The 24,719-nt window shown below is 56.9% G+C and overlaps 2 protein-coding genes across 5 annotated transcripts; one reads left to right on the top strand and one right to left on the bottom strand.

The window, feature by feature from the left end:
• Positions 1 to 1,847: 1,847 nt before the first annotated feature.
• Positions 1,848 to 11,143, bottom strand: ARL16 (ARF like GTPase 16). 3 transcript variants are annotated; one of them, XR_016389037.1, is made up of 5 exons: positions 10,806 to 10,933; positions 10,059 to 10,172; positions 9,359 to 9,474; positions 8,301 to 9,220; positions 1,848 to 7,506 (listed from the first exon to the last, which is right to left on the bottom strand). XR_016389037.1 is itself a non-coding variant. In XM_089901550.1 (5 exons), the coding sequence occupies exons 1-5, from the start codon at positions 11,134 to 11,136 to the stop codon at positions 9,049 to 9,051; spliced, it is 546 nt and encodes a 181-aa protein (XP_089757676.1). In that variant the 5' UTR covers positions 11,137 to 11,143; the 3' UTR covers positions 8,290 to 9,048. The 3 variants fall into 3 exon arrangements, 2 of the variants coding, with proteins under 2 accessions (XP_089757676.1, XP_089757677.1); XM_089901550.1 differs by lacking the exon at positions 1,848 to 7,506 and adding an exon at positions 11,052 to 11,143 and having other exon boundaries at positions 8,290 to 9,220; positions 10,806 to 10,864; XM_089901551.1 differs by lacking the exons at positions 1,848 to 7,506; positions 10,806 to 10,933 and adding an exon at positions 11,072 to 11,137 and having other exon boundaries at positions 8,290 to 9,220.
• Positions 11,144 to 11,313: 170 nt separating this feature from the next.
• On the top strand, positions 11,314 to 24,641 carry HGS (hepatocyte growth factor-regulated tyrosine kinase substrate). 2 transcript variants are annotated; one of them, XM_022589323.3, is made up of 22 exons: positions 11,314 to 11,431; positions 12,918 to 13,002; positions 13,326 to 13,401; positions 13,774 to 13,866; positions 15,367 to 15,490; positions 16,604 to 16,656; positions 17,075 to 17,143; positions 17,818 to 17,942; positions 18,989 to 19,067; positions 19,134 to 19,232; positions 19,321 to 19,416; positions 20,079 to 20,117; positions 20,195 to 20,335; positions 20,436 to 20,495; positions 20,996 to 21,206; positions 21,547 to 21,719; positions 21,794 to 21,934; positions 22,017 to 22,194; positions 22,935 to 23,068; positions 23,154 to 23,273; positions 23,431 to 23,520; positions 23,944 to 24,641. In XM_022589323.3, exons 1-22 carry the CDS (start codon positions 11,395 to 11,397, stop codon positions 24,052 to 24,054), a joined length of 2,334 nt encoding a protein of 777 aa, XP_022445031.1. In that variant the 5' UTR covers positions 11,314 to 11,394; the 3' UTR covers positions 24,055 to 24,641. The 2 variants fall into 2 exon arrangements, with proteins under 2 accessions (XP_022445031.1, XP_089757674.1); XM_089901548.1 differs by lacking the exon at positions 20,436 to 20,495.
• Positions 24,642 to 24,719: the final 78 nt, after the last annotated feature.

The raw sequence follows: 24,719 nt of genomic DNA, 5'->3' as shown, positions 1-24,719 counted from the left end.
GGAGAATCGTGTCCTGTGGGAGTCCTGAAAGTGCAAAAACTTGCCTGAGAAAAATGGGATTGGTAAAACTAATCAACAGAAAAACTGGTCATGCTACCAAGTTCTAGCTCATACTGCTCGCCACATGACAGGCCAATAAATTGAGAGACGAGGTGTTGGGACAAGGAATAGCAACTTTTTTCAGAAAGCCAGCAGACTGAGAAGGTGGTGGACTAGCATCCCAAAGAACCATCTTCCCAAGTTAGAATTCAGGCTTCTTTTATACTGAAAGGAAAGGGGGTAAAAGTCCTGGTTCCAGCCAGACTCTGGACAGGAGTGTGACTTTCCTCCTGCACCCATTCACAGGTGCACCTGGTCAGGATGTTTCCTGTGAGCTAAAAGAATTTTAGCTTCGGGCTTCCCTGGTGGCGCAGTGGTTGAGAGTCCGCCTGCCGATGCAGGGGACACGGGTTCGTGCCCCAGTCCGGGAAGATCCCACATGCCGCGGAGTGGCTGGGCCCATGAGCCATGGCCGCTGAGCCTGCACGTCTGGAGCCTGTGCTCCGCAACGGGAGAGGACACAACAGTGAGAGGCCCGCGTACCGCCAAAAAAAAAAAAAAAGAAGAATTTTCGCTTCATGCTCATTACCTGGGAGGCAGGGTTCCCAGAGATGGGCCATTATGTGTAATTTAAGCTAATAGGCAACATCCCTTTAGTGATTAACTTGTCATAGAATACAAGGTTCTTCCCTATTACAGTCAGAACAGTAAAATTCATTCCTGACTTTAAAAAATGAAGACTCGAAGAAATAAGATGTTCTTAAAGTTTTTTAAGCCTGTGAAATTTGGCCCAGGAAGACTGATTTTAATGGAGGAAGAATGGAGGAAGAATTTTCAGTAAGTAGAAATGAAATATGAATATATGGGTATATCTCTTATCTAAACATATTACTCCCCCTGTAAATGCCACGTGGAACACCGCAGATGGAGCCACTGGTATGCTTTGTATGCAAGCCAGTGGGACTGGCTTTATGATGACTGGGATATTCAGCTGCTGAATATGCCTGTTACCCAGGTCACGGTAAACGCTGTGATTAAGGGGGCCCCTTTCACTTGGGCACCCTCCGACTGCAAAATCGAAAAACAATTTGGGGAGCCTTAGGGGATTTGCTGTCTCAGCTTGCGCTGAAGGGTATTGCAGAGAACAGTATGTTAGCTAACGAGAGAATGGAGAGAGGCCCAGGGCGGAGTGAAGGGGCTCTTCCCAACAAGGTGGAAATTTTTAAAGGGTTATGAGAAGATGAATAGAGCAAATATTGAAAGAGACAGAAAAAAGGAATCAGGAAGGGATGAGCAGGATAGCAGTCATTAGATGGTTGCTTATTGTTGTTGGAGTATAGTTGATTGACAATGTGTTAATCTCTGCTGTATAGCACAGTGATTGTTATACATATATACACACACATTCTTTTTCATATTCTTTTCCATTATGGTTTATCACAGGATATTGAATATAGTTCCCTGTGCTTATACAGTAAAACCTTGTTTATCCATCCTATATATAATAGTTTGCACCTGCTAACCCCAAACTTCCCCCTTCCCCCACCCCTCTTTACATGGTTATTAAGAAATGGGATGGGGGGCTTCCCTGGTGGCGCAGTGGTTGAGAGTCCGCCTGCCGATGCAGGGGACACGGGTTCGTGCCCCGGCCCGGGAAGATCCTATATGCAGCGGAGCGGCTGGACCCGTGAGCCGTGGCTGCTGAGCCTGCGTGTTTGGGGCCTGTGCTCTGCAACGGGAGAGGCTGCAATAGTGAGAGGCCCGCGTACCGCAAAAAAAAAAAAAAAAAAAAAAAAGGGGGATGGGGAATTCCGTGGTGGTCCAGTGGTTAGGACTCTGAGCTGCCACTGCAGAGGGCACGGGTTTGATCCCTGATCAGGGAACTAAGATCTTGCAAGCCTCGTGGTGTGGCCAAAAAAAAAAAAGAAATGGGATGAATAAAACAGACACTGATGGGGTTAAAACAAAGGTTTTAATACAGTGCTACCTAGGTTGGGCAGACCAAAGGGACCCTCTGTTGAGCCCCAACATTAAAGGGCCCCAAACAAGTCTGCTCTGTTTACCCCAGTTTGGAGACATTTAACAGCCGGAAGGCAGAGATTACACTGAGAATCCCAACCAGCAATCACTTGGGTCAACAGTTAGGTCAGTTAACTAAGATAAAGATTGAAGGCCTGGGTCTCTTGGCTCAACCCCTTGCTGGGGACTTCTGCACAGGAGTGGGTAAAATAGGGGGTGGAGAAGAGAAGTCTCCAGGACTCCTTGACCCAGGAGCCCAAAGACTGTGGTACCAAAAGCCTGGGTGAAGCCCTGACTTGGATGCAGTCAGGCTGAGAGGATGTGACAGTGTCACGGTTGGTGGGGTTATGAGAGTTGGAATGTTTAGGCAAGTATTATGTACAGAAGTTGTCTCCCCCAACCTGAATTTACAGGGATTTTACAGGGATGGCTGGGGACACTTCCCCTACCCAGTGTTGTAAAACTGAAACACCGGAGGCCACAGTTAGGAATGTAAGAGTTGATGGAAGTAAGGGAAAGGTGTGTAGAATTGGCATGTTTGAACAGGCATTGTGTGAAGTGGTTGCATCTGTTTTACCTGATTGTATTATGGGGACGGACATTATACCTGTCTGGGGGACATTCCCCCCACCTAGTCTTATAAAACAGAAGGCATGTAACTGCCTTTCAGGACATGCTAAATGGGAACCGGTAAGGTTGGCTGAGCCCACACAGTGTGGGAGTAGAAGCTGGGGTGCTAGTCAGGGACAGATTCTCTGTGTGGTGGCCCTGTGTGGAGGGTGAGAGCCTGTGAGCACCCCCCAGCGATGGCTGCTGGGACTTTGGACAGGAGAACTTCCACTTGAGGGGGGTTTACCACCCTCAAGGTTTACCACCTTGCCATCTGACATTAACTGAAGCTACCCCAGTGACTGAAGGACATAAGATGATCTTAAAGCTCTGACAAAGCTATGATGTCTAGGATGATGTCAGAGAAACACTTTAATGGGGATGGCAGTCCCCAGAAGGGTTCCATATAAATATGAAAGTGGTATATGGTTTATACCAGACCAAGGTGCCTGGGGAAAGCAAGGAGGTGTAGGAGGCAGGAAGCCTCTTTTGCCCCCAGCACTGACTCTGGAACTGCATGAGGAAGTGCTGGATTCTACCTTCACTTGGACAGTGCCCTATCACCAGCTCTCGACTGACCAACAAAGAGCTGTTTGGTTTGTGGACGGCAGTTCCAAAGTGAATGGACAACATCTCGTTTGGAAAGCTGCTACATAAAGACCAGAGAATGGAGACTAACTGAAAAAGGTAAAAATGGACCAGCTCGTTTGGGCTGAATTGCATGCAGTTTTTCTAACAATGATGGAAGAACTGAGCAGTGGTAAAAGCCCATATGTTTGAGTTATTACTCATGGGTAGTGGCCAGTGGCCTGGCTATATGGTCAGGCAGGAGGGCAGTGGAAACCTGGCTTATTAAAGGATGCCCATTTGGGGCACAGCCCTGTGGAAATCACTGTGGGAATTTGAGGGGCACATTGGAGTAGGACATATTAGTGTCCATCAGAAGAACCCCTTTCCAGGTTTGGAAGGTGATTGGAACTGACAAGCTATCCCCACATGCTCCCGTGAGATAGCCACCTGGGTCCATGAAATCTGTGGACATGGGGCACTGCAGCAACGCAGAGACGGGCTGAATCTAGACATACAGGCAGACCTCGTTTTATTATGCTTCATAGATAATGTGTTTTTTACAGATTGAAGGTTTGTGATAACCCTGTGTCAAGCAAGTTTATGGTTGCCATTTTTCCAACAGCACTTGCTCACTTCCATGTCTCTGTGTCAAATTTTGGTAATTTTCACAATATTTCAAACGTATGCACTGGTGAACCAAAATATTTGTGTGGCTTGCTTTATTACAATATTCGCTTTATTGCGGTGGTCTGGACAGGAACCCACAGTGTCTCTGAGGTGCCTGTAGTCCTCTTGCGCCCTCTGAGGCCCAAAATGTCAGTAACAACGGTCCCGTCTGCCAACGTGAGACACCGAGACCACAGATGGCTGCACAGCAGGTGCCCTGGTGGGCAGGCCCTGAGCATAGGGGGCAAGTCAGACTGATGCCAGAAGCCTGGGGCTACAGGGGGTCCTGACATGAAGAGGCGCCAACCCTGGACTGTGCTTTGCTGCCCTGGTGGTAGATGCAAATGCTCAGAATACTATGAAAGAATCACAACGGAAGATATTGCTCCAGTTTGGACAGGAGACCATCACTTCTTCAGACCAAGGAACTCACTTTCATGTCCACCATGGGACAGACATTATTCTAGATGTTTCTGTGAAGGTGTTTTTTAGATGAGATTAACATTTACATCAGTAGACCTTATGAGTAGGGCAGATTACCCTCCGTAATACAGGTGGGTGGGCTTCATCCAATCAGTTGAAGAGCTTGACAGAAAAGACTGACCTCCCCCTCAAAGCAAGAAGGAATCTGCCCTAGATGGCCTGGAAATATACCACCAACCCAGGTCACCAGCCCGCTGCTCATCCTGCAGATTTTGGACTTGCCAGGTTCCAAAATCACATGAGCTAGTTCCTTTTTTAAAATGTTTTCTTATTTTTAAAAATTTTTTCAACTTATTATTTATTTATTTTTGGTTACATTGGGTCTTCATTGCTGTGCGCAGCCCTTCTCTAGTTGCATCAAGCAGGGGCTACTCTTCGTTGCAGTGCACGGGGTTCTCATTGTGGTGGCTTCTCTTGTTGCAGAGCCCGGGCTCTAGAGCGTGTGGGCTTCAGTAGTTGTGGCTCACAGGCTCTAGAGCACAGACTCAGTAATTGTGGCACATGGGCTTAGTTGCTCTGCAGAATGTGGGATCTTCCTGGACCAGGGCTCGAACCTGTGTCCCCTGCATTGGCAGGCTGATTCCCAACCACTGCACCATCAGGGAAGTCCCGAGGTAGTTCCTTAAAATAAATTTCATTCTCTCTTTCTCCCTCTCTCTATATTTATAGATACATATAGATGCTGTAGCACAGTCCCTACCCTGCAGCTGTACCATCCAAAATATTTACAGACTGCCCAAACTGCCCCAGTTATGAACCACTGTGTATATAAATCTGTTCTGTTCCTTGCTGCTAGTTTGTGGTTTCCTTCGTATGTGTCCTTTACATTTCTTGACAGTTTACTCCTAAATATTAAAAAGCTATCACTTTGTGAATGAAATTCACAATTCATTAAATTATCTAATTTTACTGATTTATTTTTTTTGGCCATGCCACGTGTCTTGTAGGATCTTAGTTTCCCGGACCAGGGACTGAACCTGGGCCCTCTGCAGTGAAAGCACAGAGTCCTAACCGCTGGACCGCCAGGAAATTCCCCTAATTTTACTGATATTTTAAAACTATTTTCTTTTACTCATTTTTAACAGGTGAGCAAGTGAATTATCTTAAACATATTGTTTTATACTTTATACAAAATACAAAACTTGCACGTGATAGCACTGGTGCTCCAGGCCTGCTCTGGGCCTGGGGCCAGCAGGAGGCGGTCTTTGCTTTGCTCCTGCCTGATACCTGGGGGACTCTTGCACCCCCGAAGCTAGTCTGGGAACACAGACACCAGGTGGCGGTATCAGCACTTTTTTTTTCTTTTCGGTACGCGGGCCTCTCACTATTGTGGCCTCTCCTGTTGCAGAGCACAGGCTCCAGACGCGCAGGCTCAGCGGCCACGGCTCACGGGCCCAGCCACTCCGCGGCATGTGGGATCTTCCCGGACCGGGACACGAACCTGCGTCCCCTGCATCAGCAGGCGGACTCTCAACCACTGCGCCACCAGGGAAGCCCTTTTTTTTTTTTCATCAGCACTTTTGAGATGTCAGTACTGAGTTCAGAGGGCCCTGTGGCATCCCCATGGAATTTGGGGGTCCACAGTGGGCTGTGCAGGCAAGTACCACGGCTGCTGCTTTCCCTCCCGCTGGATGGAGTACTTGCCCCAGCTTCGGGGGGGGGGTGTGTGTGTGGCAACAGAGCTCCTCCCTCTTAGGGCCACTTAGCTCTGCTGCTCCTTCTTTTAGATCCCGGCACTCACTAGGCCCAGACCAAGAACAGCAGAGGAGCCCAACAGCAGGGGCAGGTGTGTCCGCTCCACCAGACACACCAGTTTATAAGGTGCGCTAACAGGTGGCCTGCTGGTTTGCACATCAGACTGTCATTCAGGGTGGCGTGTTCTGCATGTCAGCTTAGGAGCCACAGAGGAAGGCAGTCTCCTTCCCTAGTTGAAACACCCTTTTTTCTTGATAATAAAACCCAGCAGATCTGAGCAGCACATTATTCCCAGGTGTCACTCACTCCATGGTTGGAGTCCATACTTGGAAACCCGGAGATGCAGGCTCAATGGCTTTTCCAAGTGCCAGTGGGCATTTCCATCACTGGATGGGGCCGTTCAGAACTGTCTCTCCTGAAATTTGTGGCCTTTGCTCGTAGCAGGGACCTGGAAATCCCAGGTCCGTCTCTCCCCCGACCTGTGCCTCTTCCTGAGCCGTTTTGTTTTTTTCCTGCTCTCTGGCACAATCCCCAGCACCCTCAGTGGAGGACATGGAAGGTGGAATTTACGTGCCATTTCTGGCACATAAGCAGTTTGAAGCAAGGCCTGGTGGAAACTGAAGCCCTGGCTGACCTGGAGCTCTCTACCCGCAGCTGACCAGAGTGGGGTGGGGGACAACCTGATGGAAACACTGAGCAGGGGCTTGTGGGGATTGGAAGGCACGGAAGGGGGGGAGAGGAGGCCCTGTGGGAGGCTTGGCAGAAGGAAAGGAGGGCTGGGGCTAGCCAGAGCACGGCCAAGTCCAGGAGCCACCAGGGCAGGTGGCGAGGCCCCAGCAGCACCCAGGCCACGTCAGCAGCTCTGGGGCCGTCCAGCCACCATGCTGCCAAGCTCTGTAGGCAATTCTGAGAACGGGGACACTGAGGATGGATGGGCCCCTCTGATAGCCAACCTTGCGGGGTGGTGTTGGGGGGCCTAGCAGGACCCCAGCGTTCAGAAGCTCACCCTGTAACCTGGGCGAACGGGGAGTATGTGCAGGTGGCATGTTCTCCAGGGAGAGTGCCCAGCCCCTCACCAGATTCTCAGGTCCCAGACAGCCTCTGCTCAGAACCTCACTTCATCCCAGAAGGGAAAAGACAGGTTCCAGGTGGCCAGCACCCACTCCAGGGTCACAGTCACAGAGCGGTCCCCACTAGGGCTCCAAACCACCGCTGCACCCTTGTTCAGGTGTTATGGGCACTGCAGAGCACCGTTCCATGGCCTCAGACTGAGCCGTCCAGCCAGTCACCACCTCCCAAAACCGGCTGCTCTGTCCTGCAGGTCTTGGGAAAACTGTTTTCAGGGCTCTTCACGATCACCTGCCCAGCTCCAGGATCTCTTCACAGAGGACATTTACTCCAACCGAGAGCCGCTTCTCAGAGCACCTAGGGAAACGGGAGCCCAGAACCCTCAGGCCAATCTCCTGGAGTACGGATGTAGCCCTGCCTGTCCCCTCTGGGCCTGGATGTCTGGCCCTGGGGTCAGAGTGGCCGAGGCAGGCTGGTGTGAACTGTTCCCGCCCTAGAGAGACCCAGGGGTGCCGGGGCCCTGGGTCCCCATGAGACCAATGGGGGCCATGCCGGCCTTCCAAAAGCCCTCGGAGGGCCTCAACAGTGCCACCTGTACCAGCCTCATTTGGAAAATGCTAAAATGCTTTGTTAAAACACACCTGCATCAAGCCAAATGATGAACTAGGCATGTGACCCATGAATGGTTGACACTTCAAGGTCTGGCCACACTCTCCTCAGTGCCCTGAGATTAGGGGACATCTGCCAGCCAGTCACTGTGGGTCCTGTGAAATCTCCACAGACCCACCATGGAGGGGGACCACTGGCACCTACGTAGTCTGCCTGAGAAGGTGGCACCGGCCCTGTACATCCAAGAGCCAATTGAGAACCTTCCCAGGGAGCGGCAGCACTGAACTGGGAGGCCTATCGCTTCAACAGGGAAAGGAAGACTTGACACCGAACTGCCCTGCAGGACATACAGAGCTTTCTCGGAGCGCCATTTAAAACCTCTGTAGAACAGAACTCCCCTCACCCCCGCAGAGTGACCAACTGGAAACCGCGAGGAGGCTGAGGGCCTGGGCCGATGGCCCAATGAGCTAGACCACCAGCTGAGACAGAGAAAGCTGTTGTAGGAAACTCACAACCACACACAGAAGCAGAGGGTTTCTTACCAGACTGCAGTAGGTTTAATAGTGTCCCCAAAAGATACGTCCAAGTTGTAACCCCCGGAACATGCAAAGGTGACCTTTGGAAGAAGGATCTTTGCACATGTAACTGTGGATCTTGAGATGAAATCACCTTGGATTTAGGGTGGGCCCTACATCCTCCTTATAAAAAGAGGAGAGAAGACCACGTGAAGACAGAGGCAGAGATTCAAGTCCTGCGAGCCACAAGCCAACGACACCAAGCGGCACGAGCAGCCACTAGAAGCAGGGAATGGATTCTCCCTCAGAGCCTCCACACTTCTGGCTTCCAGCACTGTGAACGTAAGTTTATGCTGCTCGATTTGTTACAGAAGCCCTAGGACACAAATGCACCAAGCAATAGGTGTTTTCCCACAAGCTTCCTTATACTGTCAAGGTATCAGAAACTCAACAGGTTGGAGCTTGTGTCAGAGTTGAGAGAGCAGCTCTCCTGGTGGGCAGGGGAACAAATCCCCTAGAACCATCCCAGGATGGTGTAGGACACAAGCCACCTGGAAGGCCTGTCCTCCTCTCCCAGCTCTGGAGCCAGAGGGCAGATGTCAGGAATTCTATAACCTGGGTGCCTCAGTTTACCCATCACTGCAACTCAGCACAGAACCCCATCTTCTAGGGCTTATCCTGCCCTTATAAAAGCAGCAGATGGCCAGAGGCCAAGCAGTGCTTGCTTCTGCCTTCTTGCCACAGAGCGGGCCAGCCACGCTTCTCGGCCCTGCAGTCAACCATTCATTCTGTGGGTGTCCTCGAGCCAGCGCAGCACTTCTGACAAGCCAGTGCCTTTCCAGGCACTGATTTCTACCGTGGTGATGTTCTGCTTGGCACAAGCAATGAGGTCCGGGAGCCTGATTAACGACTTTATCTCTTCTATGGTCATGTAACAGGGCAGGTCACTGGAGTGAAAGCAATACCTGTCAGACTGGGCTGCCATCGCTGCACCCCCTCCCTAACGAGCCACCCTCCTGGCTACACTCCACGGGAGCTCCGCCCTGGGGCACCCCCGCGTTTCCTCTCAGCTCACGGACACGTACATTTTATTGAAGAGAATCAGAACCGACGCTTCTGCAAGTTGTTCTGCCGAAAGGAGAGCCAGGAGCTGCACACAGGATGCAGAGAGCTGGGTAGGGTTAGAGGTGTCCACCATGAACTGGAAAGAAGTAAATGGAAATTAGGACCCCCCTGCAATGGAACACCATCCCTGCCACACCTCCTCTCCTCGCATCACGGGCCTGGCTCAGGAAGAGCAAGAAAGGCTTCCAGAAAGGGAAGAGCAGAGGGGAGCGAGCTGTGCAAGAAGGACCGGTGTTATTTGTTTTCACCTACACGGAAGTCTCTACTTGTGTGGCCATTACTTTTCCAAGGAAGGGTCCTAGAATTTGGGGCACAGGCCTTGCCAGGATGGGACAAACCAGGGGATATAGAATTCAAACATAAAATGTAAAAACACACTCAGGGCAATAAGGCAATGAGTGGATGGCACAGTTACCTGCAGAAAAGGAACACTGCCCTCAGCAAGCCTTCTGTGAGTTTTCACATTAGCCTGGGCTCAGGAGCCCTAGGGATCAGGCTGGGGTCCCAGAAGGAAGCAACTCTAGTCTGGACCCTGTTTCCCTGACTCGCACAGTTGCCCAGGAAACCAAACTCTATCCCACACAAAGTGAAACTGGGGACTAGACAACGCTAGAATAGGGACATACCTCCCCAAAGGAAGTTCAAAAGACTACGACCTACCAGGAGAGAATGACAGTTTCCATAGTAACTGGACCAGATGGGGCCCATGCACCCCCCCAGCTCCCGGATGGTGATCCTTCTCTGAGCCACGATGTCCGTTAGGTTGGTACCCACCTGTGGAAAAAACCAGGATGCACAGAGACCACCACAAGCGCTTTCCCACACGGAACTCCTGGATAGCAACGTGCCCAGCCCTTTACACTGCAACCTAACCCCCAGCATAGGTCTTCTCAAGTGTTTAGGCCCTAAGGTGGAACCCGTAAGGGAGGAGGCCTGAAGATGCTCCAAGGCGTCCAGAACCCTCAAGGCTGGCTGTGGCCAGGGCACCAACGCCCACCAGCGGGATTCGCCCTGTGCGGCGAGCAACAAATGCAGTCTGACCAGTAGTGAGGGGCGGGGGGCTCCGGATGCCCTGGGACTCTGTCCAGGCGGAGCCAGGCTCCCCGCGGCGACACCACCTCAAGTCTGTACTGAACACACTGACCCGCCAGACCCCCGCTTCCATTTAAAGGAACCCAGGGACTTCCCTGGGGGCACAGTGGTGAAGACTCCGGGCTCCCAATGCAGGAGGCCTGGGTTCGATCCCTGGTCAGGGAACTAGGTCCCACATGCATGCCGCAACTAAGGAGCCCGCCTGCTACAAGCAAATAAATAAATAAATATTACAAAAAAAAAAGGAACCCAAAGCGCTCTTCTAACCGCAAGGGGACCCACTTCTCCTAAACCTGCAAGAGGCCGGACGCCTACCGTGGGCCGCGTGGGGGGAAGATCGCCCAGGTCGCCCTTCCCATCCCGGGAGCTCAGCTGTGCGAGGTAGTCAAGGTCTCCGAGCGGGGCCGAGGAGGGAGCGCTGGCCGGACCCCGCCCCGGGCGCCCCGCCCCCCGCCCGGGCGCCCCCAACCCCGCTCGCCACCAGCGCCCCCCAGACCCCCAGGCCCCGGACCCAGACCTACACCCCAGGCCCCATCCCCCCCACCCGGCGCGGAAGGATAGTCTGCAAGCGTTTCACCAACAGCGTCTTCCCCACACCCGTGGCCCCGAGCAGAAGACACATCCCGCTCCCCGCTCCACTCCACATCCGTGGCTCGCCGTCCTGGCGACGCCAGGCCTCGCCCCCGGGCTGCTCATTGGTTCCCAGCGCTTACCGTCTAGTGGGCACGGTCCAATCTGCGCCCAGCCTCTAGGGCGAGCGGAAAGGCCCGCCTTCCCGCGGCTCGCGAGCAAGCCAGCGACGTGCGCGTGCGCGCACCCGAGGCGGCAGGCGGAAGCGGAAGTCGGGGGCGCGCCGGCTCTCAGCGGGGAGAGCTACGGCGTCAGGTCGGGTTCCTGGGTCGCCATGGGGCGCGGCAGCGGCACCTTCGAGCGTCTCCTAGGTAACGCGGCCCCCGCCCCCGGAGCGAGAGCCCCTGGGACCCAGCGCTCCGGGGCGACCGCCGCGCCACCCGGGCCCTGGGCGGGCGCGCAGGCGATGCAGGGCCGGCGGTCCGGGGCGCGGCCCCGGCGCCGGCCGAGTAAATGAGGGTCCGCGTAGGAGACGGGCCAGGAGCCTTGGGGAAACGACCACCAGCGTCTGGCCGAACAGGCCTCACGTCCTGAGTCACGAAAACGGGTGACTCAGTGAAATAGTAAAATCTCAGTAGATTCTCCCTACCAAAACCTAGATTGCATGGGATTTGGGAGTTCTGACCCATACATGGGCCCCAGAGGGTGGAGCCAGCAATGTCCTCTGTAGGTCCTGCCAAGCTCTTTGGAGCGCTGCTTCCCCAGGGACCCAGACCTGCGCCCTGTGTCCCCACTGGGCTCCCGGAAGCGCCCAGGGCTAGGAAGGCGTTTCCTCTGTTTTCTGGGGTGGATAGCTGATCCTTCTGAGCCTCCTGGAGGTCACAGATTTTAGGAAGGAAAATCGATATTTATGGGCCAGCCCCCACCACTCCATGAAACCGTGTGTGCTCTGTGTTTGGGATCGGTGCTCTGGGTACTGGAATGGTCAGCCCGAGCCTGCCCTCCTTGTTCCTTGAATATGGTTTCAGAGGGACCTCAGATGAGGCGCCTTTCTTGCTCATTGAACATACAGGCCCCGAGGAGCTCGGCGTATGGGGTTGTTCAGGCCTTCAGTGGTTAGTCCAGAAGTTACTCCCAGATCCATGTTGACCATTTGTACAACTCCAGGGAAGATGGTACTGGCTGGGCTGGAGAGCAACCCCTGAGCAGCACATCTGTCTGTCTGAGGCCACAGCGACATAGACTAGAGGTGGTAGTTGGAGAATCCTTGGCGGGTCGATCCTGTCTGCGCCCCACAAAACACTTGAAACAGAGCACTGGGGTCTCTGCTGCATGCCTCTCCAGCCATGCCTCAGCTGAGAGCTAATCAAATAGGTTAAGCTTCTGAAAAACCAGGGACTCTGAGGGATGAGGCAGCAGAGTTCTCTTTGCTGAGAAACAGCTGAGCATAGTGTTGAATTCTGGGTTTGCCCCAGCAAGCTGTGTGACTTCAGGCAGTGACCTCACCTTTCTGTTTCAGTTTCTCTGTCTTCGGAGAAGGTGGAAATATCCTCTAACTCTTAAGGTTGTGTGAGAGTTGAGTGAGTTCATGTAAAATGTTTGGAACAGCACTTGGCATGTAAAAATCTCACAACAGCGTTCTCCATTGTTATTTTCCAAGCTGTTTGTCTGTCTTTCAGGAAGGACAGTGCTTTCATGGTTATTGTCAGGTGTCAGGAGCATTTTCAGTAGTTTTCTGTTTGGTCCAATGTCTAAAATGGGAAGGGGGCAGTCCCTCCTGCCTGTTGCTGAGCTGGGGGGCCACCTGGGGAATCACAGAGCAGGATGAGCCCCTGTAATGGTGAGTTTCTGTCTTAGACAAAGCGACCAGCCAACTTCTTCTGGAGACCGACTGGGAGTCCATCCTCCAGATCTGTGACCTGATCCGCCAGGGGGACACGCAGTAAGTGCTCCCTCAAAAGCAATGCGGTGGCCACCCCGTGGAGTAGGGTTGCTTGGTGTCCGCTCATCTTCCAAGATCCTGCCCGGATGGAAGCCAACCATGTTAGGCCCTGGTGGAGGACTGTGTGGTCTGTGTACTGGGGTTTTTGAGATCTTGGGACGATTAAAGGACTTTCTCTGTACAGCTTGGGAGGGCACCGTTACCTGGACATTTGCCTGGGAGGTGTCTCAGGGACCAGATGGTGGGTGGGCTTTTCTCAGTCTTAGAGGCTGTTTTCTTTCTCTTTTTCTTTTTCTGCTTTTATCAATGCTTTTTTCTGTCAGAGCAAAATATGCAGTGAGCTCCATCAAGAAGAAAGTCAATGACAAGAATCCCCACGTGGCCTTGTATGCCCTAGAGGTAATCAGACCCTGTACTCCAGGTGGCACTGGTGGGGATAGCAGGGATGGGCGCACCGCCAGAAGTGGAGGCACTGGGGCCGTGGGGCAGGGCTGGGAGCAATGCCTCAGCTATTCCACCTGAGGCTGACACGTGTGGGCTCTGAGGCTGACTCCAGTGTCTGTCCCTGGTGATAAAACACAGAGTTAGAAGAAGCAGGTGTACCCCTGGCTGCTTCCTGCCTCAGAGGCTGTAACGCGGGCTTTCTTGTCCGGCTGGGTGGCCTGAGGGCCCTGTTGAGGCCCGCCTTCTTGTGGGGAGGTGGGCCCGTCCAGGACGGGGAGTTCCTGCCCTGACCAGAGACTTAAGTCTACCCCACCTTGGGGCCTGCAGGTCATGGAGTCCGTGGTGAAGAACTGTGGCCAGACGGTTCATGATGAGGTGGCGAACAAGCAGACCATGGAGGAGCTGAAGGAGCTGCTAAAGGTGGGCACTCTGTGGGGAGCAGGGAGGCCCAGACTGGGGTGCACCACCACACGGGCTTCTTGGGGCTTTGCTGGTGGGAACAGTGCCAGGTGCTGGAGGGCTGGAAGGCGAGTGTTTGTGGTCCCTGCCTGGTGAGGTCAGGCCTTCCCAGAAGTCAGCGGGGCTGCATCTGGGGCTGTGGAGGAGACCCCACTCCTCCTACAAAGTTGGGAAGGCTTCCTGGGGGGCAGGAGCTGAGTCTTGAAGGGCAGGGGATGCTCACTGAGCAGTGGAGAAGGTGGGGAGGGAGCTGTGTGCCATGGGCAGAGGTTGTAAGTGGAGGCCTGGGGTCCCCAAAGGCTTGGGTAGAATTCTGAGCAGGGAGGCACATGAGTGCTTGTGGAGGGAGAGTTGGGGAACAGCAACAGCAGAGCAGGGACGCCAGGGCAGTGGGTTTTACGCACCCCCCACCCCCCCGTGGGTGAGGGGCAGCCCATGGAGCTGAGGGTGCGGGTGCCCTGGGTGGCAACCAGGGAGTGAAGCCCCAGCACCAACTCCGCCGCCACTGTGGCCTGGGCCCTTTGGGCGCCTGTGGGCCTCACAGCCAGGAGCCCGTCTGGGGCTGAGCTGACGGCGGGGCTTCTCCAAAGCCCTGACTGGTGACTTGGCCAGCCCCTGCTCTGGCCTGGGTGACAGCAGAGGAGTTAGAACCCGCCCTCCTTGTTCTGGCACGATCGTGTCCTGTTCACACTGTACATGGTCTGAGTCCTCACAGGGGCAGGGCTACCTGGAAAGGGGCCCACTGACTGGACCCCAATTACAGGGCAGAGTGGGAACCCTGGGACGTGAGCTGTGCTTGGTGTCTTGAAGCAGCTTTCTTGACCCACCATCGTGAGCATAGTGTGTGGATAGGATCCTGAGAGAGCTCTAGAAATGTGATTGTCTGTGCTTTAGCTTGTTGGTGGCGGTGGCTCTGTATGTGGGGAACTTTCTGGAGCCACTCCCCCGCCTGTCTGCGCTGCCTGTGACTGGAGGGAGGGGGCCAGCCGACCGTGCATCTGCTTCCTCAGCCCAGGCCTGATTGGCTCTGCCTGTCAGAGGCTGGCCTTAGCTGGCAACAGAGTGGGTTACAGGCTGAGGAGCTCGCTAGGCGGTCAGTGTCCTGTAGGGCACGGTGATGGGGTGGGGAGAGACAGGTAGTTATGGGGCAGTAGGGGCTTGAGAGCCTCCACCTGAGGGATGCGCAGCTTCACCTAGGCGGTTAAAGATAAGTCCAGGTCCTGAGTGGGCAGACAGGTGCAATGGATTTGTCCTTGGGGACAGGGCTTCCTAAAGTAGGCCTGGGTCTGGGGAGTGGGTCACTACATGGCCCTGGTGCCCCACTTGGGGGACCCACCCCACCTCTGCCAGCCCCAGTTGCTCGGAGTGTTGGGGTCTTGCCAGCTGCTTTTTCGTGCTGAGATGTCTCTTTGGCACCTGCCTCTCCCAAGGTTCTTATCTTCTTTCCTCCCTTCTCCACAGAGGCAGGTGGAAGTAAACGTCCGAAACAAGATCCTGTACCTGATTCAGGCCTGGGCGCATGCATTCCGGAACGAGCCCAAATACAAGGTCGTTCAGGACACGTACCAGATCATGAAGGTGGAAGGTGAGTCAGGGTAGTGGGGAGCAGCAGGGTCCAGCGTCAGGCCTGGGACATGCCACCAGGAGTTAAGGGGCTGCCCTGCACAAGGCGGGTCCAAGGGTGGCTGTGCCCGCCCCGTGCGCAGTGGGGGTAGCACTGTGCTCTGGGCACAGCGGAAACTCCTAGAGAGTTGTAAGTGGGGGTGTGGCAGCTGAGGTGTGCTTCTTAAGGCCCACTGTGTGTTCCTCCTGGCTGTTGCGGTGCCAGCGGAGAGGTGGTGGGCTTTGGCAAGGAGGGCGGTGGATTCAGGCCTTGTTTGGAGGATTTGCTGGTGCTCTTGCCAGGCATGGAATGAGAGGGCTGGGCTGGGGCCTCTCCCACCTGTGCTGCGGCGGGGGAGGGCAGGTCCTCTGGCCCTGAAGATGAGGCATGGAGTGGGAGCAGGGGCAGCGCCTGCTGGCCGCGGGGTAGGCAGGACCGTGCAGACAGTGTGTGATGAGGTCGGTGAGCTGGCCTCAAGCTCCCAATCCCTGGACCTTATACACGAGAGAGAATGCGCAAAGCTTTACGGGGGAGGGAATTCCCTGCCGATTCAGTGGTTAAGATTCCAGGCTTTCACTGCTGGGGGCCTGGGTGGACCCCTGGTTGGGGAACTAAGATCCCCATAAGCCACACGGCATGGCCAAAAACAAAAACAAAGCTTTTATGGGATTCCCAAGGGGTCCATGTCTCAAAAAACAGCTTAGGAACTCCAACTTTTAAGAGCTCTGGGAAGCATGCTTGGCTGGGGTGCGGGACCAGGAGCCAGATGGACTGGGGAATGTCTATGAGGCCTTGATGAGGTGGGAGCAATGCCTGGCTCTGTGTGTGGTCCCCAGGACAGAGCGGCCTGTGGGGAGCCACCCCAGCTCGGGGGCGGGCCGGCTGAGCTGTGCCCCAAGGCGCCCTTGCCCAGTGTGAGGTCACCGTGCCTGCTGCCCCGGGGCTCTGGGCCTCTTCTGTCTGTTTGGGGAGGCAGATGCCAAGAGCTAGGATGCAGCTCTGGAGGCCTCAGGGCAGATGGGTTCGGGCAGGTGAGGCTATGGACCTCGCCCACTAGGGCAGCACTTGGCGGTAACAGCGGCCTCCTTTCTCCAGGACACGTCTTCCCAGAGTTCAAGGAGAGCGATGCCATGTTTGCGGCGGAGAGAGTGAGTTCACGGGGTGCTGGAGGTCTAGGAGTTAGGCTGCTTTGAGAAGGCAGAAGGGAAGCCCTGGGATCTGGGCTTGTTGGCAGCAGGTGAGCTGCTGATCTGTCTCAAAAACGAGAAAGCTTGACTTTTTTCAGTAGAATATGCAGCTGTGTCTGCAGGTTGAGACAGGAACCCAGTTCAAGGTGCCTTAGGGCTGTGGTTCCCACAGCCGTGAAGACAAATACTTATATGTCCCCAAAGCTGTGGGAAGTCTTGCTGTAAGGTCTTTAGAAAGAAAGGAAGACTGTTTTGGAGGGGGATCCTTCCTCGAGTCATGTCTGCAGTGAGTTGGCTCTAGTCCCTTGCACACACCTGTGGGAAGCGGGGATCGGCAGGGAGGGCAGGGACTATGTGACCCGACTCTGCCTGTCCCCAGGCCCCCGACTGGGTGGATGCTGAGGAGTGCCACCGGTGCCGGGTGCAGTTCGGGGTCATGACCCGCAAGGTGAGTGCACCCGCCTTGGGGAGGGACCTGGCTCCACGCCTGGCCGGGGCAGAACCCAGGCCACCTGCTGTCATCACAAGGCCACCGCACCCACGCACGGGCCTTTCTGTCTTGGCTGGGACCTGGCAGTGTAGGGAGTGTGGTCACCTAGGGTTGGTGTCTGATGGTCAGTGCTGTCAGGTGAAGTTCGGGCAAGGCTGCACCCCTCTGGGAACGGGAGTATACCCCACGCCCGGGGCTGGGGGTTTGGGTCTGCGTTGCCTCGGCCAGTAGCCTCTTGGCCAAGTCTCCTCAGCTGACTTGGCCTGTGCAGCTTGGACCCTCCCTCTTCCCACCGAAGCCCAGGCTGGCCGTGGCAAAGGCTGGGGCCTGGGGCATCTGAGCAGACTCACCGGACTCACCGTCCAGCAAAACTCGTTTATCGGGACAACTCATGCATGTTTTTTGTGAATTTTTCTTCGTAATTTGACTTCTTTTCCTCAAAGTGGAGGCTACAGTTGAGAGCTTGCAAGTGCACCCTGTTCCCCCAGGGCCTTTGTGGCCTCCTGGGCTTGCCTTCTGCCCACCCTGGCCTGGGAGACCCGGTCTGGCGCGTCCTGCAGTGGGCGGTGCTGGGCGGGGGGTGGGCGTGAGGGGTGGCTGGCCAGGCTGCCCTGACCTGTCCCGTGTCGCAGCACCACTGCCGGGCATGTGGCCAGATCTTCTGCGGCAAATGCTCCTCCAAGTATTCCACCATCCCCAAGTTTGGCATCGAGAAGGAGGTGCGTGTGTGCGAGCCCTGCTACGAGCAGCTCAACAAGTAAGTCCCCTTGGACACTGAGCGGAGCCAGCTTCCACCTTGGTAATCGGGGGCGGGCGGCGGGGCCGGAGGGAGCGGCAGACTTGGACAGAGCCAGGCAGGGCCCCGGCTCTGAGACCTGCTAGCTAATTGCTCAGGTTTCTTTTTGTAACGTCTTAGTTTGGGAGTGACACTTAGAGAAGAGATGCAGGAACAGTCTGGAGACCACACACACACACCCTGCCCCTCCCACAGCCTGGGTCCCTCGGCCCCATTGACTCCATCACACCTGCCCTCCCTGCATCTGCCTGCATGTCCAGACACATACACGTTGTGTCCTGAACCAGTTGAGAGTGAGCTGCAGGCACCCTGTCCTCGCCTCGACCTCCTACGTGCGCTTCCCTGGAGGAACTTTCCCCATGTGACTGCTGCCGGCTGTCGAGTTGGGGCATTTAGCATCAGCGTGGTTCTGACACCTACTCCCCAGTCCCTGTCCAGGGTTCCCGTGTCGTGTCCCAGTAACATCCTGCGGCGGTTTTGTCCTGTCAGGACCCAGCCACCACATCAGCTTCCTAACCCAGCATGTTTTATCTGCTTCATTTTTTGTGACGAGGACGTCGCTGAGGGGCCTAGGCTGTTGTGGCACATCTCTAGGTTTGGGTCCAAGGTTTCCTCGTGGTTAGAGACAGGTTCCGTGCGGCTGGCCTGGGAGCCTGTGCTGTCCATCTGTCCCAGAATCAGTGACGGAATCTGATCCCTTGGTGAAGTGGTGTCTGCAGGCTGCTCCACCGGGATGTCCTTTTCTGTGGAAAGCCGGAGCCAGGCGGGTGATTGAGCCCCATTTGCAGGAGGGGGAGCTGTAGCTTAGGCCAGTGACTTACCCAGGGCTCCACAGCCCAGAGGTGACAGCTGGTTTGAGGGTCCAGCTTTTCTCTGGAACGTGGTCTGTGGAACCCCCGTCTTCCTTCTGTGGGGACGTCGGAGGGAAGCCCCAGGCTGTGTCCTGAGAACTTGTGGGGGGCCAGGGGTACAGTGCCCGATGACGTATAGCGTCCTGTCTCCTCCAGGAAAGCGGAGGGAAAGGCTGCCTCGACGACGGAGCTGCCCCCGGAGTACCTGACCAGCCCCCTGTCGCAGCAGTCGCAGGTACTGCCCGGGCCTGCGGGGGCGCCTCAGCCCTGGGCCCGGCTCACCCTGCCCTGCCATCCTCAGCTGCCCCCCAAGAGGGATGAGACGGCCCTGCAAGAGGAAGAGGAGCTGCAGCTGGCCCTGGCCCTGTCGCAGTCCGAGGCCGAGGAGAAGGAGAGGATGGTGAGCCGGGGGTGGCCTCGCTGAGTCTGGGGGTGCCAGGGGAGTCCAGGGGCACCCTCACGACACCCTTCTCCTGGTTCTCCTGCAGAGACAGAAGTCGGCCTATGCCGCGTACCCCAAGGCGGAGCCCACACCTGTGGCCTCGTCAGCGCCCCCCGCCAGCAGCCTGTACTCTTCGCCCGTGGTGAGCCCGCCCTCTGGCTCAGCCCCACTGGCTTGGACCCCCTTCCCATGGTGGGGTGGGGAGGCGGGGGGGTGGTGCCCCAACCTGGAGGCACGTGTCTCATGGGCAGGGGCAGGGTGCGGCCTGGCGCCCACGGGTCTCAGCTCCCTGGTCGGAACCCCTGTGGGATAGAGGGCACTGTAAAGGCTGGCGGTCTCACTGTCGAGACCCTGGTCTCTTCCACACCCCCAAGAGCAGGAGGAGGTGAGAACCCCTGGGGTCAAAGGTGCTTTGCGTTTTTCTGGCCTTCAGTGGGGCCGTCACAGGTCTGCTTTTTGGGGATGGACCCAGCCTCTCTTTGGCCTCAGTTCTCTTTGTAAAAAGGGGGTGGGTGGCAGGTGGGAGAAAAGGTTTAGAAAGTCACTTGCAAACTCTGCAGGGCTCTGTGGGTGGGGCTGAGAGCAGCCCTGCCACCTGCCCACCTGTACCTGTGGTTCGTGGGAGGGCTGGTGGGGCACCACGCTGCGCCCTGTCTACGGTTTTGGAGCCCCTTGGGGCTCGGACAGGCTTTGGCCAGCCTCTAGGGTCCACTGTCATGGCTGCGTCATCCAGGCCTCCTGAGCGATGGCCAGGGTTGCTGCTGCTCCGGCCTATGACGCCTCACACCCCCCACATCTCCCCAGAACTCGTCGGCGCCTCTGGCTGAAGACATCGACCCCGAGGTGAGGACACCCTGTGTGTGGCGCTTTCCCCTTGCTGCCTCCTGGCCCTTGGGAGTGACCCCCTCTTGCCTGTGCAGCTCGCCCGGTACCTCAACCGGAACTACTGGGAGAAGAAGCAGGAGGAGGCTCGGAAGAGCCCCACACCATCTGCACCGGTGCCTCTGACAGAGCCCACCGCCCAGCCTGGGGAGGCACACACAGTCCCTGCCAGTGTGGAGGTAAGGGGGCTGCTCTCAGGCCCCTGGCCATGGTCCCTTGGGAGGGGGCTGCCAGGACAGGCCAGGGGCAGAGTCCCAGTCACTCTCTGGTGTCTTCCAGACTTCCCTCCCGGAGACAGACCCTCAGCCTGTAAATCCGGCCGGAGGCCCCTTTAGTGAGGTAAGCCATGGCTCCCTCCTCAGGCTGGGGGCATACTTGGCCTCCCGGAGCGCAGTGTGCTAGGCCCTGCCCAGGCATCTGTCAGGAGGGCCGAGCTGTGCCCGCAGTGACCTCCTGGAGGCAGGCCATTGCAGCTCATGGCTCTCCGTTGAACCTTGCTGGGCTGGCTGTGGGCCAGAACTCGGCTACTCGCAGCCTACCCTGAATGGATTGGAATGTTCTGGGGCTCTGCACTTTGGTGCCCAGGGGAATAAGAGGCTAGAGCCAGGACAGCCTTGTCTCGGCCACACTGCGCTTCTGGGCAAAACCCAAGCCTCCCTGGGCCTTAGTTTCCTCACGTGTGAACCGGGTGCTGAGGGTGCCCCTTGCAGACCCACCGGGAGGACCAAGTCAGATGTGCAGCAGGTTCGGAGCTCAGCGGCCAGATGGTGGGTCCCTGCCCCTGCTCGGGGACCTGGGGGCGAAGGAGGCACTCAGCCAGACCCCCTGTGTCCCGGCAGCAATACCAGAATGGGGAGTCGGAGGAGAGCCACGCACAGTTCCTGAAAGCCCTGCAGAATGCCGTCACCACCTTTGTCAACCGCATGAAGAGCAACCACGTGCGGGGCCGCAGCATCACCAACGACTCAGCCGTGCTGTCCCTTTTCCAGTCCATCAACGGCATGCACCCCCAGCTGCTCGAGCTGCTCAACCAGCTGGATGAGCGCAGGCGTAGGTGCCGCACACACCCTCCCGGGCGTCCCTCCGGGGCCACGGGGCCTCCCGTCAGGGGCCAGCCACATCCCCTCGGGGCAGTGGGTGCCCTCCGCCAGGCGTCATCAGGCCTGGGGTCGTGTGGGCAGGTCTGCCCTGAGGGACCTTGGGTTCTACAAGAGATAGTCCCAGTGGCAGGAAACGTCCCACTGAGCACCGGACAGTCAGCTGGAGGAAGTGTGTGCGTGCGTGCGTGCGTGCCCACCCACCCTGGAGCCTTTATGCCAGCTGTGCCCTGTTGACAAGCGCTCAGCTGGGGAGCCATTGCCAAGGCCCCCGCTCTGCCCTCTCCCCACAGTGTACTACGAGGGCCTGCAGGACAAGCTGGCGCAGATCCGTGACGCCCGGGGGGCACTCAGTGCCCTGCGGGAGGAGCACCGGGAGAAGCTGCGCCGCGCAGCCGAGGAGGCCGAGCGCCAGCGCCAGATCCAGCTGGCCCAGAAGCTGGAGATCATGCGGCAGAAGAAGCAGGTGCGGCAGCGGCGGCCCAGCCCTAGGGGTGTGGGGGGCAAAGCCAGCACTGACGGCTGCCTCATGGCCCACAGGAGTACCTGGAGGTGCAGCGACAGCTGGCCATCCAGCGCCTGCAGGAGCAGGAGAAGGAGCGGCAGATGCGCCTGGAGCAGCAGAAGCAGACCATCCAGATGCGGGCCCAGATGCCAGCCTTCTCCCTGCCCTATGCCCAGGCATGTGCCTGCCACATGTCCCACTCCCTCCAGGCACCCTGGTGACTGAGAACTGCCCTGAAAGCCGTCTCTCTATCCCCAGCTCCAGGCCATGCCTGCAGCAGGGGGCGTGCTGTACCAGCCCTCTGGCCCAGCAAGCTTTGCGGGGACCTTCAGCCCGGCGGGCTCAGTGGAGGGCTCTCCCATGCACACCATGTACATGAGCCAGCCGGCCCCAGCCACCAGCGGCCCCTACCCCAGCATGTCTGGGGCCGCAGCAGGTAACGGGGGTGGGGGTGGGGGGCGGACGGGCGGAGGGCCAACAGCCCAGATGAGCCCCGGACCACTATCCCTTTCTTCTTTTATTATTTCAGTGTGATTTCAGAGTTACAAAACAGTTGGCAGAATGGTACAAAGAATTTTTCAGATTCCCAGACATTTCCTTGTCAGCACTTGCCCTCTCCACACACACTTTTTCTTCTGACCCGATTTAGGGTGCACGGCAGGCGTGACGCCCTTCACTCCTAGAGGCCTCGGTGCATTTGCTAAACCAGGATGCTCCCCACGCCTGGGTACAGATGCCGGAACAAGGGCTCTGAGGCCGTGTTGTGACTGTGTCCATAGCCGGCTCAGCTCCCACACAGTCCCAGTACCCTGTTTGTGCCAACAGGAAACCTGTCACGTGTTTAGCTGTCCTGCTTCTCTCACCTCCTTTAATCTAGAATGTTCCTTGGTCTGCCCTGGCATTCTGTGACACTGACTTCCCAAAGAGCACTGGCCCGTCGTCTTGCAGACAACCCCTGTTTGGGTGTCACTGGTCTTCGGAGAGTGTGACACTCTGGGGGTCCTTTGCTATCTTTGTTGATTTCACTTACTTTCGTTTTGTGAGAATGTGAAACACAAACTTGGTTCCAAAAGTCATAAAGAGAAGGAAAAGTCATAAAGAGAAGGGAAAGTCAGAAGAGGGCCCCCGCCGTCCTCCCCACTTTGGGGTGGTGAGCTCTTTCCTCTTTTCCTCCAGATCCCAGCATGGTGAGCGCTTACATGTACCCAGCAGGGGCCGCTGGCACGCAGGCAGCCCCTCAGGGCCCCGCCGGGCCCACCACCAGCCCAGCCTACTCATCGTACCAGCCCACTCCCACGCAGGGCTATCAGGTAGGTGGGAAGGCCGCCCCCTCCCTCACAAGGCCAGTGGGGCAGCTGGGCTCAGCCTTCTTCCATTGCCTCCTCCCCTCCACAGAACGTGGCTTCCCAGGCCCCGCAGAGCCTCCCGGCCATCTCCCAGCCTCCGCAGTCCAGCACCATGGGCTACATGGGGAGCCAGTCAGTGTCCATGGGCTACCAGCCTTACGGCATGCAGGTGAGAGGTTGTGGGGGCATCGGATGGGGGCAGTGCTGGGCAGGCTCCACTCTCTGCTCACTGCCCCACGTCCCCTCCACTGCTCTCTCCTCGCTGGTTGGCGTTTATCTGGTTACAGAGCTCCTTTCTCAGTGTGGGGTTGTTTTATCCTCCACAGAATCTCATGCCCACCCTCCCCGGCCAAGACGCACCTCTGCCGCCCCCGCAGCAGCCCTACATCTCGGGGCAGCAGCCCGTGTACCCGCAGGTGAGCCTCTCCCGGGGCCAACACCATGGGTCATGACAGGGGACAGGTTTTGCTCTGGACCCCCCTCAGCAGTGGGGCTGCCCTGGGAAGTGCAGCCAGTGTGGGGCAGGATGGCTGCTCTGCGGGCAGGACCAGGACAGACACTTAGCAACACCTACAGGTGCCAAACCACGCATTTACTAAAAAGCCCAAGGTCACATCATCTCCGGTCCACAGACATGAATCGGGAACACCTGGGGTCTGGGCTCTGCTGGGGACAGGAAGAGTGCAGGGAGTCGGGAGGGTGGGCTCGAGGGGCCTGAGTACCAGGGCAAGGCTGGGATGTGGCGTGTTCTGGAGAGGAGCCGGTATAGGGTGGGGTGGCTGGGGCCTGGAGAGGGAGGACAGACCGATGGGCCATGTGTGTCCCCCCGCCCCCCACAGATGGCGCCCTCTAGCGGCCCTCCCCAGCAGCAGCCCCCAGTGGCCCAGCAGCCGCCGCCACAGGGGCCGCCACCACAGGGCAGCGAAGCCCAGCTCATCTCGTTTGACTGACCCCGGCTGGGAGCTCCCCATCCAGAGTAACACTACGGTTCTCCAAAACCACCGCCTCCGTCTCTAACTAGCGTCGTCCTTCTGCCTCGCTCTCTCTCCTCTGCGTGTAGTGTCCCTGCTCTGCACGGGCAGGGTGGCCCTTCACCCTGGCCCTTTTCCGTCTTTGTCCTCACCTGCTGGCTTCTCGTCCCCCCAGGCCCCATCCTTGTCCCTGTCTTCTTGAGTTGGTGTCTGGCTCCTCTCCCCAGGGCTGGGCCTCGGCGGGGAGGGTGGAAAGGAAGGACTTTCTCTGAGAGGAAGCCCCCAGCCCAGCACGTCGGGTCCCGAGAGGGCCAGGTGGAGTGGGGTCTCTGCTCCACACAGCTCATGCCCTCCCGCTCCCACCCAGGACACCTTAGGGCCTGTGGCCTGTGACTAGTGTGAATGCTCCCCAGAGTCCTCCCCTGCAGGCTGTCAGCAGGGGTGCTCTGGCCCTCACAGGAAGGGTGGGGCCTGTCTCCAGCTTCTCTGCTTCTGAGCCGTCATCTCATCCAGTGCCCTGAGTAGACAGAATGGAACAGTGATAATAAAATGTCTCTCAACAAGTATTCGGGTGTCTGCAGAGAAGGTGCTGAGCAGCTGGTCTAGCTGTGGGCAGGGGTGTATAAGGTGCCTCCCCACAGGCC

Source organism: Delphinapterus leucas, chromosome 19, assembly GCF_059928025.1.
Source record: "Delphinapterus leucas isolate spDelLeu-1000000601 "Yukka" chromosome 19, BTC_Dleu_Yukka2, whole genome shotgun sequence".
In the NCBI taxonomy this organism is placed as follows: Eukaryota; Metazoa; Chordata; class Mammalia; order Artiodactyla; family Monodontidae; genus Delphinapterus; species Delphinapterus leucas.
This window is presented reverse-complemented; position numbering and strand designations above follow the sequence as displayed.

Coding starts and splice junctions, on each gene's coding strand:
- ARL16 (XM_089901550.1), bottom strand. CDS start 11,136: ATGTGGAGTGGAGCGGGGAGCGGGATGTGTCTTCTGCTCGGGGCCACG. Junction 10,865..11,051: donor GTTGGTGAAACGCTTGCAGA/CTATCCTTCCGC, acceptor ACTACCTCGCAC/AGCTGAGCTCCCGGGATGGG. Junction 9,475..10,058: donor GAAACTGTCATTCTCTCCTG/GTAGGTCGTAGT, acceptor ACTTCTTTCCAG/TTCATGGTGGACACCTCTAA.
- HGS (XM_022589323.3), top strand. CDS start 11,395: ATGGGGCGCGGCAGCGGCACCTTCGAGCGTCTCCTAG. Junction 19,417..20,078: donor GCCTGTACTCTTCGCCCGTG/GTGAGCCCGCCC, acceptor ACATCTCCCCAG/AACTCGTCGGCGCCTCTGGC. Junction 21,207..21,546: donor CCAGCTGGATGAGCGCAGGC/GTAGGTGCCGCA, acceptor CTCTCCCCACAG/TGTACTACGAGGGCCTGCAG.